At 36.8% G+C, this 15,708-nt stretch overlaps 1 protein-coding gene across 6 annotated transcripts in view; it reads left to right on the top strand.

Moving 5' to 3' along the window:
- Positions 1–15,708, top strand: part of Ccdc91 (coiled-coil domain containing 91) — a 179,445-nt gene that overhangs the window by 8,581 nt on the left and 155,156 nt on the right. For 2 of the 6 annotated variants that reach the window (XM_013033429.1, XM_013033428.1), the window contains exons 2-4: positions 2,385–2,428; positions 5,402–5,480; positions 6,858–6,922. In XM_013033429.1, the coding sequence (XP_012888883.1) occupies positions 2,403–2,428; positions 5,402–5,480; positions 6,858–6,922 (170 nt within the window). In that variant the 5' untranslated portion in view covers positions 2,385–2,402. Of the gene's footprint in view, positions 1–2,384; positions 2,429–5,401; positions 5,481–6,857; positions 6,923–15,708 lie in introns of those variants that run through there. The other 4 variants (XM_013033434.1, XM_013033430.1, XM_013033431.1 and 1 more) reach the window with 3 other exon arrangements.

Below are 15,708 nucleotides of genomic sequence, written 5' to 3'. Positions count from 1 at the left end.
TCAGTAAACCTAACTACCCTGGAGGCTGAGATCTGAGGATTGAGGTTCAAAGCCAGCCTGGGTAGGAAAGTCCATGAGACTCTTACTTCTAGCTAACCACCAAAAAACCCAGAAGTGTAGCTGTGGCTCATGTGTTAGAGCTTTAACCTTGAGCCAAAAAGCTCAGGGACAGTACCCAGGCCTTGAGTTTTTAGACCCCAGGACTGGCACCACAAAACAAAAACAAAACCAACCAAACAAAAAACCTGTCCCCCCCTCCCACCACCAAAAACAAAACAAAAAAAATCCTACAATTTTCACTTTTATATTTTGTAAATTTTACAAATTTTTGTTGGTCCCCGCTTTGAAATGTTCAAAGCTAATATGCATTTCCCTAGCACTGTATTTTTAAGACATCCAAGACACACATTTTAAAATAAAATATATTCCAAGGTGAAAAGAAAGGAAATCGTAGTCTGCCATCCATAGTGAAGATGCAGAGTGCTGGACTATGAGGACATGAGTATTCACACACATGTTCTCTTCTGGATCTAGATCTGCACTTAGGAATCTAATGGCATTTGATTCATTACCACAGGCAAACAAGCTGAAATGATTGCTCCGCCTTGGTATTTGTCTTTGTTTTCAAATTTTCAGGCCTCTTCCACCTAATTTGTTGGGTTGTGACTTATGAAAACACATAAGAGCATAACTCTAAAAATTCCATTCTTTTGAAACCATAGTATTTAATCATGGCATTTGTAAAAGCTAAAAATATTTTTTTAATTGTCTCATGAGATTTGTGGGATGAACATGGAAAAGACAAAGTTGGCTTTATAGTTTGACTTGGTTAATTCTCAGTATCCATATCATTCATCATGAAAAATGTGATCACACACAGATTCTGTGCATTCACTATGCAAAATTCACGTGCATTCCATTTCAAACCGACCAGTATCGAGAGTTGCTGAAAATCTGGTTTATATTTTGTAAGTGCTTTGTGTAGATGACTTGCTTAGCTTTATTTATTAATTTTTGAGAAATGCATCTTTTAAGGATGTTTCATCAGATGGTTAAGTTGTGGGCAATGGAGATATTCTGGTTAATTCAATAATCTATTTCTGTCTACATAAATTCCTTGTAGTGTCTTTACCCACTGAGTTTCTATGAAAATAAATTATCTTTGCCTGTTAAAAAAATCCTTCAGTTCTGTGTGTTTTGTCATTACTTTCCTTTGACAGTTTTTGTAGTTTTCTTTTGGTGCATTAGGGTGAGCTTTAGCTAGGGCATGCTACAGAAGGTTCCATAAAGTCAAGCTGTAGAAAAGAAAATGCCTTTAAGACTGCTACTGAACATATGTTAATTTTTATAGCTTTTTTAAGAAGTGGGAGAGGATTGCTTTCCTGTAATGAGTTCTTCGTTTAGTAATGAGTCAAGGATATTCTAATGAATATTTGGGTGTGTTTACTTAAAAAAAATACAAATTGGAACCAGTTCATACTGACCAGAATGTTACCTAGAACTACCAATTCACAATTATAGGCGCCCTAGTGGAGGTCCAGAGTTTGTACAAAGTTTACTTTCCATTTTCAAGTATGCCACCTGAGTTTATTTTAACTTTTCAGGTTCTAGCCCACATTTCATCCTTCCCTTTTAAAAGACACATTTAGGACAAAGCAAAGCCTCTCTTCTCCTGCTTTATTTCTTCTGTACTGTCAGGATGAAGTCGAGAGGAATTCTGGATATTCACTTGTGTTTTTCTCATCCTCAGTCTCCCACGAATACATGACTTGATTTATCTTGATCAGCCTAGTTAACTTGCTCCATATTTTTTTCCAAAAGTGCAAAAGCAGTTTCAGCTAAAAATAAAACATATCAAAATGCTCCCAAACTTGTGGCCTCCATTCAAATATGCTGATCAATTTTGAAAATCTAAATCAGCCCCGGCCCATGAAACTGGGATGGGGGGAGAAGGGGGGGGAGGAACCTTTGTGGTGGAGGACAGATTTCCAAAAATTCACCACAGCCCTGTTCTTAGCTGGAGTTTGTGCTGATATTGCCAGTCAGCTGAGGGATAGATGCAAAAAGCAGGAAGCATTATTGAATTGAGCCCCAGTGCCAATTTGGGAAAGCAAATTAAAATGTAAAAGAATATTTTTTCCACTCCTGGAGTCTCAACATAAAGTGGCAAAAATACATGGTTCCTGAAATTGCTCATTTTGCCAAAAAGGAAAGCCAATTACTAATTTTCTTGGTGATAAAAATGCACATATAGTTAACTTCTTTTTCAAGTCAAATGAAATAGTCTTATGAATCAGAATGTATGTACATTTACTATTGGAAAAATATCTCCACATAAATGACTGAATTGAGGCTTATTTCATTGTCTTTGGATATTATTCCAGGTGCTGCCTGAAGAATGGATGATGATGATTTTGGTGGTTTTGAGGTATGTATTGGTGTTGTTATTATGTTTTTAACTCTGCAGGGTTCTAACTATTTTGAAAAACATACCATTTCTCATTGGTATTCCTCATTGTGTCTCAATCACTTTGTGATTCTGAAAAGCAAAATGAAATGAAAGCCGGGCACAGATAATTCACACCCATAATCCTAGCTACTCAGGAGATTGAGATCTGAGGATTGCTGTTTGACCCCAGCCTGTGTGGCAGAGTCCATGAGATGCTTTCTCTCCAATTAACCAGCAAAAGGCAGAAGTGGAGCTGTGTTAAAGTGGTAAAGTACTACCCTTGAGCAAAAAGTTCAGTGATAGTGCCCAGGTCCTGAGTTTAAATCCCGGTAATGGCACACGCACACAAAAATGAGATAGAAGAAAATGAAGGAAAAAATATGATCCTCTTGAAAGTGAAAAGTCATTCATGATCATTAAAGTTTGGTTTTGCCCATAGGAATGGTTTAAATGGAGGTAATAAAGTGATACCAATAGAGTACTGAAGCCAACTGCCAGCAGGAGAGGTTGCTGCTTAGGCCCCTGTCTTCCAGAATCCCTGGGAGCTGAGGGGTGACTTGCCGACCCTGCACACTCTGCCTGGTCACACCTGTAGTGAGCTGATATAGTATGTGAAATGCACAGCCCGTGGTGTATGAAGCTGATTGGTATGTTTGCATTGCTAGAATACTCTGTCAGGTTTCTGTTGGCGATTTCCTAAGTGGAAATTATTAGCTGAAGAGGTAGTGTCTTTTCCTTAATCCTTTTCAATGTGTGTTCACTTTATTGAAACATTTTATAACCCAGTTATTTTTATGGAGCCAGTATAGTCTTGCAGGAAAATCTCTGGATTAAGACTCAGGATGCCTGAGCTTAAGTACTGGAACTACCATCAAGTGAGCTTTGTAATCTTTCCCTCCCTCCTATCCCTCCTTCTCTTCCTCTCTCCCTCCCTTCCTTTTCTTCTTTCTTTTCTTTCTCCCTCACCCCTTTTCTCTCTCAGGTTTTCAAAGGGGATTTTAAAAATATTTGGATTTGGTAAAAATGGAATTGTAAATAATGAGTATAATTAATGCTACACAAAGTATGCACACAGTGTTTCTGAATTACATAGAATATGGTATGAGATTTTAGCTTCCTTGTTCTGTTCATATATATATTGTATGTGTAATATATATATATATATATTTGGTGCCAGTCCTTGTGCTTGAACTCTGGGATTGGGTGCTGTCCCTGAGCCATTTTGCTCAAAGATAGCACTTTACCACTCTGAGCCACTTCTTGTTCTGTTTATCTTATTACAATCTGTCATTATGGAGGACTTCAGTGTATGGGCATACTGCTTCCTTGTGTCCTATCTGAAACTTTTTAATTTTTATGTTTAACAATTCGAGTATTGTTTTCATTTTACGATACATATTTTATTAGGTGGTAGAATATTTTTCATGTTGCTTGAAATATTTTGTTAGAATTCCTTCAATTCTGAGGGAGATAAATGTTTCAGATTATTATTTGGTTTCGTTTATCATTTGGAAATTGTTATATATAATATATATAATGGTTAAACATGTTATCTAATATATAAGATAGTGTATGTGATATATAATTTATAATATGTGCTATATAAAACACATGACATGTTATAGATGTATATATCTATTATATACATATGTGGCACATATGTTATATAGTACATTTTTTTTCCATCATGGGGCTTGAACTCTGGACCTGAGTGTTGTCCCTCAGCTCTTCAGCTCAAGGCTAGCACTCTACCACTTGAGTCATAGCACCGCTTCTTTTTTTCAGGGGGTTTACTGGATAGGAGTCTCATGGACTTTCCTTCCCAAGCTAGTTGTGAACCACAATCCTCAGATCTCAGCCTCCTGAGTAGCTAGGATTACAGGCGTGAGCCATGGGTGCCTGGCTTATAGTACAAATTTTATTTACATATATTACAGTATATGTTCTGTATTATATATAATATATGCACACACATATGTGCTCATTAGAGTGACAGTTCCACCCCAGTGTTTACCTTCCATACATCTATCCTTTTGATGCTACTTAGATACAGTATTAGCTCACATTACAGTTGAATTGTGGTTATTAGCTCACTTTTCATAGTTTGTAGAGAGTAGCCATTAGCCTCTGTGCTTCTGTGGCAGACTGCCCCATTCAGCTCCTTTTATGAGACAGCTAGGGTAGAATACGAATACAAATTGAGGTCAGGGGTCTAATTTTTCAGTAATAACTTTTCAGTGACTGGGTCACCTGATTCTCATAAAGTACTGCACTCTTACCACAGACTCAATACTCAGTAATTTACTATCTTGGAGTAGGAGTGTTTCTTCATTGCAAATGTCAGCTTTAGGGATTTTCAAGAGGTTCCCTGTTAGAAAGAAGATACAGAGTTAGCTCCTACTTTCATTTTTGTTTTTATAGATTAATCACTAAAGAAGCTTTGGATAATTAAATAAGATGTTTTGGTCTCTTTATGTATGGCATATTTTTCCTGGATCTGGGGTTTGATCATGTGGCCTCATGTTTGCCAGGCAGGCACTTGAAACTTGCCCAGTTTTTGCTTTAGCTACTTTTCAAATACAGTCTCATGCCATTCTGGACTTTGATCCTCTTTCATATATATATATATATGTATATATTTCCTACATAGCTAGGTTAGTGTTGTGATAAGATAAATAGAATAGTTAGATCCAAAGTTCACAAGCGAAAATGTGATGGATATATGAAATAAAAATTTCTCTGATAGGAGATGTATTTGATAAGAGGAAAGACAGAAAAAAAAAGATGACAGTTTTTACTTGAAACCAATAAGACATGGGCGCACTGAGTGGGAGGAGGAGGGTCATGAGGACAGAGAAGCAACTGGGTGTTTGTTAGCTTGATCACATGTTAGGTGTGCCATCACTTCTACTGTTTGTACCTTCTCAAACAATCTTGCTTTTGCTCTCTTAGGCTGCAGAGACTTTTGATGGAGAAAATGGTGAAACCCAAACAATATCTCCTGCTATTCCTTGGGCTGCCTTTCCTGCAGGTACTGGTGCATAGCAACTAGGAAGTATTTTTCTCATTTTACCTTTTTGCTTTTGTCAAAGCCTATTTCACTTCATCTTTTCTGAGCTGGAAATTGAAATGCCTCAGATTGAATCTCTAGGTTAGTTATTGTTTTAATAATAAAAGTCTAGTCACAGGTGGCTCTGCCTGTAATCCTAGCTACTCAGGAGGATGAGAAGTGAGGACTGAGGCTTGAAGCTAACTGGGCAGAAAAGGTCATCAGATTTATCCCCCATTAACCACTAAAAAGTCAGAAGTGGAAGTGTGGTTCAAGGAGTAGAGCACTAGTCTTGAGTAAAAGAGCTCAGCGACAGAGCCCAGACCCTGAGTTCAAATACCAGGACCATTAAAAACAAAAACAAAAATAAAAAACAAATTCCATGATGGCAACTTGAACCCTAATTCTAAAAAATGATAATTGGAACAAAAAAAGACATTGAAGTATAATTTTCACTTAAAAATTAATCTTAGTTTAGGAGATTGAGGTACAATGTACTTGTTTTAGGTTGTTTTGTTTATTAGTTAACAAATAAAGCCATTAAAATTTAAATTTAGAAATTGCTTTGTAATAAAAGCATCCAAAAGTATTGGGATAGCGCTCAGTGGTAGAGCTTGTGCATACCATGTCTGAGGCTTTGAGCTCAGTTCCCAGCACATATATCCATTAAAGGAATTATGTATAAAAATGAAGAGCTGAAAGCATCCAGGCCCAGAGTTCAAGCCCCACGACCAACAACAACAACAACAACAAAAGAATTCTATTGTTGAAATATATATCTTAGAAGACTTACAATTCTCTTATTCATGTCTGAATAATATTTGAAACTTGGTAATTTTTTTTTGTCAAATCATTGGAACGTCAGGAGACAATTAAAATTATTCGCTTACAAATATTTACCAATTGCTTGCTGTGCATTACAGACTTTTAGGTTAGAGAAAGAGACAGAACATACTCTAATCTTGGCTTCAAGGGCAAAGGCAGGCACATGCCTATTTGTAATGTGAAGCACATTTGTCATTGGAGAAAGAATGACTTTGTCATCTGTGCATTTAGCAAGTGTGTATCTGATGGTTGGCATGAGTGAGGCAGTATTCTTCAGGCTGGGTATTTATATTGTCCATCTGGCCTTTGAAAGACTCAGATGATTTCAACAGGCAGAGATGGAACAGTGGGAAGACATATCAAAGGCTGAAATCCAAAAGGAGTATGTAGTTCAGATGCTTATTTTTGCGTTCTATATTGTTTCCCCTGCCTGAAATTCTCCCTGCTTCCCATTCTCTTTCTCCTATTTCCCCTTTTATCATGCTGATTTTCCCTTTAATGTGTTATTTCTTGCTTTAATAGTTGTTTTTCTAGGAACTTTTCCTAGGGAACCTTTTCATGTCTTCGTGGAACTTATTATGTGACTTCCATGTTGGATCGTAAGTTTTATTGGGTTGGATATTACCTAATCAAAATGATTTGATCTCTTGCTCTCTAGGTATACACATATGTTTGGTGGTGGTGGGATTTGAACACAGGCTCTGATGCTTGCTAGGAGAGCACTCTATCACTTCAACCAGACCCCCGCCATTTTTTGCTATAGTTACTTTTCAAATATATTCTCTCTCTTTTTTTCTCCCCTTAGGCCAGCCTGGACTTTGATCCTCCTTATAGTTTATAGTTGACCTTAAGTAAATATTTTCAGAGTGAATGAAAATGGAGAAAATGAGTGGAGTAGTAACTGAATCAATGAACAGGTTAGGATAACAATGGAAACCATAAACCATCCAACCACAGGAAGAGTTGGGGTAATAAATTACATTTATCTAGCAGGCTAGGAGTTTAAATGTGGTGAGAGTTTGTTTTTTGTAAAGTAGGAAGCACAGCCTTGTTCTGGTTTTTGTGCAGTTGAAAAGGGGTGGTTGAAAAAAGAAGTTGTGAGTTTTAATACTGATAGATATGTTTAGGGATGAAATCTAGTCTTGCAGATTCCATTTTAGTTGTAATTTTTTTTTCTTTATACGAGTGCCCAGGCTCGAACTCAGCCCCTCACATACTTGTTTAGCTTTTCTAATCATGGTGGTGCTCTACCACTATAGCCACACTTCCTCTTTTACCTTTTTGCTGGTTACTTGGAAATAAGATTCTCTGTTTTCCAGGCTAATTATTATATAATGTTGAGCTCAGTAGGACCAGTGTACCTCTGCAAGTGTCTGCTTATATCCTGCAGTCCTTAAGAAAATGCTTTCACTGTCTCAACATCATTTATACAGTGGTTCCTCCAAAATGCTGGCAGTGCTCATGATGGCTCAATACCTCACTAGTCAGTCAGTGTTCAGTAATGGTCTCTGGGTGGGTGATTGATTCCTTGAGTAGATTCAGTTAACTCTTCTTGATTGTTGCTCATTCTGTGGTGGCAATAGTATACTCGATAAGTGAGAAGACCATAAAAGTAAACTTTCTTTCCACATGTATGGACCTTGGAAATCTTCAGTAATTACTCCAAGATGGCTAAAATGTATCTTGAATCTGCTGTTATGGTGCTTGAACTTAGGGCCTGGTTCTTTCATTTGGCTTTATCCACTCAAGGCTGATGTTCTACCACTTGAGGCATGCCTCCACTTCTGGCTTTTTGCTGGTTAATTGGAGATAAGAGTCTCTCAGACATTCCTGCCTGGGTTGGCTTTGAATCTCAGTACTCAGATTTCAGCCTTTTGAGTAGCTAGGATTACAGGCATGAGCCACCAGTGACCAGCTTATCTATTGACTTTACCCACAATTATTTGTAGGCATGTGTCCCATTACAATATAGCATCTCATTTGTGATATGTATCTTCATGTTTCGCTTACCATAGGAACTAGAAAATGCGTTAATATGAAATCAGTTTCTCCTTTTACTTTTATTTTCCACAAACATGCAGAGTTTTGTTACTTTATTTCAGTGAAGGTATCCAAAGAATAGACCCCTTCCCCACCCCTTCCCTGTCCCCTTCCCCTCTCCCTCCCCCCTCTCTTTCTTTCTCTCTCTTTCTTTCCCCCTCCCTCCCTCCCTCCCTCCCTTCTTTCCTTCCTTCCTTCTTTCTTTCTTTCTTCTTTTCATTTTCAAACATTTATTGGTTGCAAACGTATGTTGGGAGTATAGGACAAATCAGAACTCAGGTCCTGATTTTAGAGAGCTTATATTCCATTGGGAGAAGGTGAGAAACAAGCCCATAAGCAAACACATAAATACAGTGGTAAGGAAGAGCCTCCTTTGAGAAGGGATATTAGGGGCCTGTGGACAGGAAGCCAGGCAGTTCAAAGCTGAGGTAAGTGTTCTGAGCAGAGACCTTAGGGCCGAGGAAGAATTGCTTTTGTTGAGGCCCTTCCCTTCCTAGTTGTCTCCTTAAATCATTGCTTCACCCCGCATTCCACCTTCCGTGGCCCTGGTGTTCGAAGCCTGTGGACTCATCTCCCGTGTGTGGTTTCCCATGCCTTTGCCATTCTTCCTGAATCTTAGCACATCCCCTCATCTCCCATCTGCTCAGCTCAGCCTTCTTCTTCTTTTACGAAATGACATAATACTTTCTAAATTTGCTCTGTATCTCCTCAGTTGCTTCCTCTGAGGTACTTTTATAATTTTATCTCTGTACTACTTGCTTAGAACTTAGCTGATGTCAATGCATTTTTTAAAAAATTGTGTCCAAATATATATTGCTAAATTTATCATCTTAATTGTGTCACATGTGCAGGTTAGTATCATATCCTGTAAAACCAAAACTGTAGGCCCATTCAAGATGACCCCTCATTTCCCCTCTCCCTCATTCCTGATAACCAGAATTATGTTTTCTGTTTGTATGAATCTGAATTGATTTAGCAAAATTGTGCATTATTTTTGCTACTGCTTATTTCATTTAGAATAATATTCTGAAGGTTCATTCAGTAGGATTGTCAAAATCTCCCCTTTTAGTCTGAATAATATTCCAACTTTATGTTCTGCTCTATGTTAATAGGTATCATTAGAAGTTAGGCTCAAATGTAGTTCAGTATAGGACAGTAGTACTAATTCTCTTATTTCCTTTGTCTTCTAATTTATTTATTTCCATTTATTTCATTTAAGAGTTTGTATGTCATCAAATATAATGAAATTTGGAGTTTTTATAGTCATAGGGCCATATAGTTTAGAAAAAAAATTGTAAATATTTGACTTGTGTTCTAGTTTTTCTCATTTTTTCCTTAATTTTTAAATTTAAACTTGGATACATTTTAATTTTTTATTGCTTAATATAATTTTGTCATGAAGGTGATGTACAGAGGGTTTACCATTTCATAAGTCAGGTTATAAGTACATTTCTGTTTGGACAATATTACCCCATCCTTCACTTTCCCCCAGTTTCCCTCCCCTCTGCCCACAAGTTGCAAAGTTCATTTTCCACATAGTGTATACTGAGTACCATGCCTGCATTTGTTCCTCCTTCCTCTCTCCATTTCTGTCTCTCCTTGCCTTCCCAAAAGACAGAAAAGAGAACAAACAAAACAAAAAAAGTCATCTCAGAAGGGAAGGGATAAGAAGGGGAAACAAAGAGGAGGCAACAATGCTTGATAAGAAATGTACTCATTATCTTGCCCATGTAATTGTAACCCCTCTGTATGGTATTTTCACAATAAAAAAAAAAAAGAAAAAAATCATCTCCACCCCTAACAAAGCCTCCCCCCCATGTTTCCATTACCTGGAATGCATCTCAGTAACTAGTATTTTAAATGTGCCAGAGGCACTCCTCCCCTGAGAACGGCTTCTTTAGTCTCATTCTGTGTGTCGAAGCCCACAGCCCTGCGTAATTTATTATGCCCCAGTGTATTTTAGATCTAGCTTCCACATATTTCTTTCAAATATTTTTAAGACTACTACTGTTCTGCTCTTTAGGAACTAAGTGCAGAGAAGTTTAAAAATTGTTATCTTTTCATCTTCATATATCTCTATAAATACAAGTATACCTGCAGTGATGGCCATTTTTACCTTTCAAGGAAAGCTTTCTGTTTCTTTGACCTTGAAAAATTTAAGGATTTCTAGTCTTAGTTTAGCAATAGTATAAATTTCTCATTGTGTTTTCTTATGGCGAAGTTTCAGAATTCCTGGAATTTATTTAAATTAATTCTTGAGCTTTTCACCATTCATTCATTTGGTTATCACATTGTAAGTGTACTATATATTGGATTTCCTTCTGTTTTCAGTGATATTGAATGAAAGCTGTTCCCTCAAAAGACTGAACGTTCCATGACATGTGTCATTAGCATCTGCAAGTGCTTCCACCAGTAACTCTAGCTTCAGTTCTTTGAGGAAGAAAGGCATATTGGTTCGGAAAGTGTTGTGCTCTTGCTGTTTTGTACAGTGTGGGTGGTACTGTTTTAAAGGCAAATGACTGTTCACTTTTTACTTTCAAATATATAAATGTAAATTGTCTAGAAGGCAAGGTGGGAGGCAAAACCTTGAATATTGTCCTTTCCAATAATGTTTTAAGGTTTCTTGTAGGACTATACAGACCACATTAGAATGCATTGACCGTTAAAGGAAAAATAAATAAAGTGATCCAGATAGATACTTTAATCCAAATTTGCTCCTTCAAAACAGCTTATACAGGGGGCAGACTAAACTGCCTGTCATAGGCTGACCCTTGAGAAGGAATCATGGGAATGGGACCAGCAGATGCTGGACCAAATAACTTAGATGTGGTTCACCTTGTGTCCCAAGCTACTTGCATACAAAGCCAACAGGAAAGTTCAAACATTTTTCTTAAGACATTGGCAGAGAGAAATCTGGAAGGCAGATGCCTTTTTGATTTCATGGTTCAACTTTTCCATTCTCCATTCTCCTGGCCAAGAAAACCTAGGACAGCAAATCGGTCATTTTATTAATACCCCATTCCAGCCTCTGCTAACCCTGTTTTTCCAGGAGAATCTGTGTTACATATCTATGCAAAGCTCAGAATCTGAGTCTACAAATTTTGTTTGAGGGGGAAAAAGTGTTGCACTATTTTTTTCTGAGGATTCATCTATGGTTTACACAGAGTAATAATAAACATTAAGAAAATTCATGGTTCATTATATATTCACATACCTGGAGTTTTAACAGGCAATATAGATAATGTTTAAAAGCTTCCCTTTCTCTCCACTTTGTATCTGTATTAGACAATTTTTTTTGGTCAGAACACACACTGGCTTTCCATTAGAACATAATCATTCCTTAGTGTTTTACAGAGGTTATTTGAATGGAAAAACTTCTTTTTTTCTATTTCCTGTATTTACCTACCTGTGCCCATATCTCCCCACCCCCAACCCCCCAGTTCTTAAGTCACCTTGCTTTGTTCTGGAATCAGTTCATTAAACCAACTCTAAAATGATGACATCTGTAAAATAGTGACTAATAAGTCTTTCCTTTTATTTTTATTTTTAGTTTGCGTAGTGGGGATTAGACCCAAGGTCTCTATGGATGGTATGCAAATGCTTTATGAATGGCATTAAATCCCTAATATAAGTGCTAATATTTAGGTGGATTTTCAGTAATTAAGGGTAACTCATGTTCTCATTAATGGGTATGGTAAGGATATACAAGGATGCTTGTTATGATCCCTAAGAAGTTTATAATGTCACTTAGGGTCAAACACCCCTGATTGTAAAGTGAGAAATTGCGGCTTTGCCTTCAACTGTGTAACTTCTCTGAATTCCAGTTAGATAATCTGAAAAACTTGATTATATCCAAATTCTCCTCTGGATTTTGAGTTCTGATCTGTTTTTCACTTTATTTTGATATTCTATTCTATTCCAGTTTATTTGATTCTATTCCATTCCAGTTATCATCTGTAATATGAGTAGCTTCTGGGTAAATCATGCTATCTGGTTTCAACTGCATTGATCCACCTGACACAATACTAATGTAACAAGTACATTTTTTTTTTTTTAGAAACATAGCTATGGCTGGGTGCCAGTGGCTCACACTTATAATCCTAGCTATTGATGAATATGAGATTTGAGGATTGTGGTTCAAAGCCTGGACAGAAAAGTCATACCTCCAATTAACTACTAAAAGGTCAGAAATGGGATTATGGCTCAAGTGGTGGAGTACCAATGAGCAAAAAGTTAAGGGACAGCACCCATGCTCTGAGTTCAAGCCAGTATACATGTGCTCGTACCCCCCATCCCTCACAAATAAAACCCCGTTAACAACATAGCTATATATACATATATGTATATATATACATATATATGCATATATATGTATATTAAGTATTATGGTTTTTCCCACAATATATATATACACATATATATACATATACGTATATATACATATATGTATATATGTATATATACGTATATGTGTATATACATATACATGTATTTATACACATATATGTATATACACACATACATACATATATGTATATATGTATATGTACATATATACACATATTTGCATATATGTATATATACATATATGTACATATATACATATATGCACATATACATATGTATACATACACATATATGTATATATACATATATGTACATATTATGGTTTTTCCCACAATATATACATATATGTATATATGTACATATATGTACACATATGTACATATATGTATATGTATACATATATGTACATATATGTATATATTGTGGGAAAAACCATAATACTTAAGGGAAATTTATTCCTGCTTTGCATTTTAATGTTTCCAGTTGGGATGCAGTAATTTATATAGCTCTCTGTATTTCTTATCTGATTCTGAATTTGTTCTTTTTAAAATTTAGCTTCAAGCCAGGCCCAGTGGCTCACACGAATCTTAGCTACTCAGGAAGCTGAGATCTGAGGGTCATGGTTCAAAGCCTGCCTGAGTAGGGAAGTCTGTGAGACTCTTATCTCCAATTAATCACCAGAAAACCGGAAGTGGCGCTGTGGGTCAAGTGGTAGAGCACTCACCTTGAGCTAAAGAGCTCAGGGACAGTGCCCTGGTCCAGAGTTCAAGCCCCATGACCAAAAAACTAAAAAAAAAAAGAAAAAAAAGGCTTCAAAAATGTTGAAACTCAGGGTCTCATTCATGCTAGACAAGTGCTCCACCACTGAGTCTTTTTTCACAAGACATCTGTGGTGTGCTTTCTAGGATTTTTTCTTTCTTTCTTTTTTTGCTGCTGGTACTATGGCGTTATGCTCTTGCTTGGCTTATTTGTTGGTGTTCTATAGCATTACCAATAGTTATGCTTTCTTCTGGTTAACTGAAGATGATTTAAAAATAACATTGTTGAATCTTTTGTATATTACTGGATAAGAAAGTTTGGCAGTATACATTTCTTAATATGAAAATATTTGGAGTCTTTAGCATTATAATTGTAAATTAGCAAAATTGCAACAAGTTTTATACTGTATTTGGCTCAGTATATCTGAATCCTTATCTAGCATATTTAGGACAATCTATACTTCCATTTAGTTACCCTTCTGAATCATACTTTACATTACAGAATATACATTTTACTCCTATGGTTTTGATAGATTGACACACACACACATAACAAGAAAGGACAACAGTATAAAGCTATACAATGAAAATCTTTTGTCTTACTCTCCTGATACAGCTAGTTTTACATTATTTTTTCTGAACCATTCAGTGATCTTCCAGCATTTAAAAATACGTGATCTTTTTCTACAGATTATTGTACTATATGTTGTTCTTCCATTGTAACTCAGAGAAATTTCTTTAGAAATACTCATAGCCCTTCCAAATTCATTGTACTGGTTACCTAGTATTCTTGTCAATATACCATTATTTGTGTAAGCAGTTATTTTCTTCTCAATTTTTCATTGTTACGAGAATAACCTTGTATCTTTGGCATATTTCTCTTAATTAGGGAATTAATATGTAGTGTTGCTGTGGTCTCATGGAAATAGCATTGAAAGTTAACAAATATATAAGCATAGAACAAATAACATATTTACTGACTGCATAATTTTAGATTTCTTATTTAAGGTCATGTACAACAAAATATTGGTGATGCTGAGGGTGAGGGCAAACTAAAAAAATCTACTTAAGCTGACCATGGGCAATTAGTACTAGTATAGCAGTTTGAAATGCTCTTTAGTTGTGTTTTAAAAAATGTGTAAAATAAGGGCTGGTAGTATGGCCAAAGTGGTAGAGTATCTGCTTAGCAAGTGTAGGCCCTGAGTTCAAACTTTAGTACTGTCTAACCCCAAAATGTGTAAAATAATGTTCATGGCAACATTGATTATAACAGCCATGTGCTAGTTTTCTGTAACTGTCATAAAATACCTGAGAAAAAATAAACTTAAAAGAGGCTCATGGCTCCAGAGATTTCAGTCCATGGTGGCCTGGCTCCAAATTTTTGAGCCTGTGTATGAAATATATCATAAAGATAAAAACTTCCCATCTCATAGTGACCTGGTCAGTAGGAAGAGAAGGAGGAGGAGAAAGGGGAGGGAAGGAAAGGATGAAGAGAGGAGGAAAAGGAGAAAGGTGGTGGGGAAAAGGAAGGAAGAAATTAGGGGACAAGATCTACCCTTATAGGGCATTCCCTCCCTAGTCATCTACTTTCTCCAGATAGATCTCTATTCTTTATTTTTAAAAATTTATTGTGAAAGTACCCTACAGAGGGGTTACAATTACATGGGCAAGGTAATGAGTGCATTTCTTATCAAGCATTGTTGCCTCCTCCTTTGTTTCCCCTTCACATCCCCCCCCCCCCCCCCCCTCTCTCCCTCCCCCCCGTCAAATTGTAAAGTTCGTTTTTCAACATATCATCTTGTACATCTCGTTGTTGCAGTGGGTCTACCTGTATCCCTATTCTTGTATCTATCACCTTCCAGTATTTCATTCAGATTGTGACCTCAGAACTGGTTTTATCGATTGCTGAGATCAGAGCCCTTATGTCCCACTCACCTCCTACAATCTCCTTTGAACGCTGCACTGAGCACTAGACACTCAACACTTGAGTCTTGGTGGATGAGTCATTTTCAAGCCACAGTAGCATCAAATTAGAAAACATTGGTATGTCCATCCAAAGTAGAACATTTAATATTAGAATGCTGAAAATCAAAAAATTATAGTTATACCTAACTGTACAAAACTCATAGCCGGGCGCTGGTGGCTCACGCCTGTAATCCTAGCTACTCAGGAGGCTGAGATCTGAGGATCGCGGTTCAAAGCCAGCCAGGGCAGGAGAGACCGTGAGACTCCTATCTCCA

Source organism: Dipodomys ordii, unplaced genomic scaffold (assembly GCF_000151885.1).
Source record: "Dipodomys ordii isolate 6190 unplaced genomic scaffold, Dord_2.0 Scaffold167, whole genome shotgun sequence".
NCBI classification, from domain to species: Eukaryota; Metazoa; Chordata; class Mammalia; order Rodentia; family Heteromyidae; genus Dipodomys; species Dipodomys ordii.
Note: the sequence above shows the minus strand (reverse complement) of the source record. Positions and strands in the feature narration are given on the sequence as shown.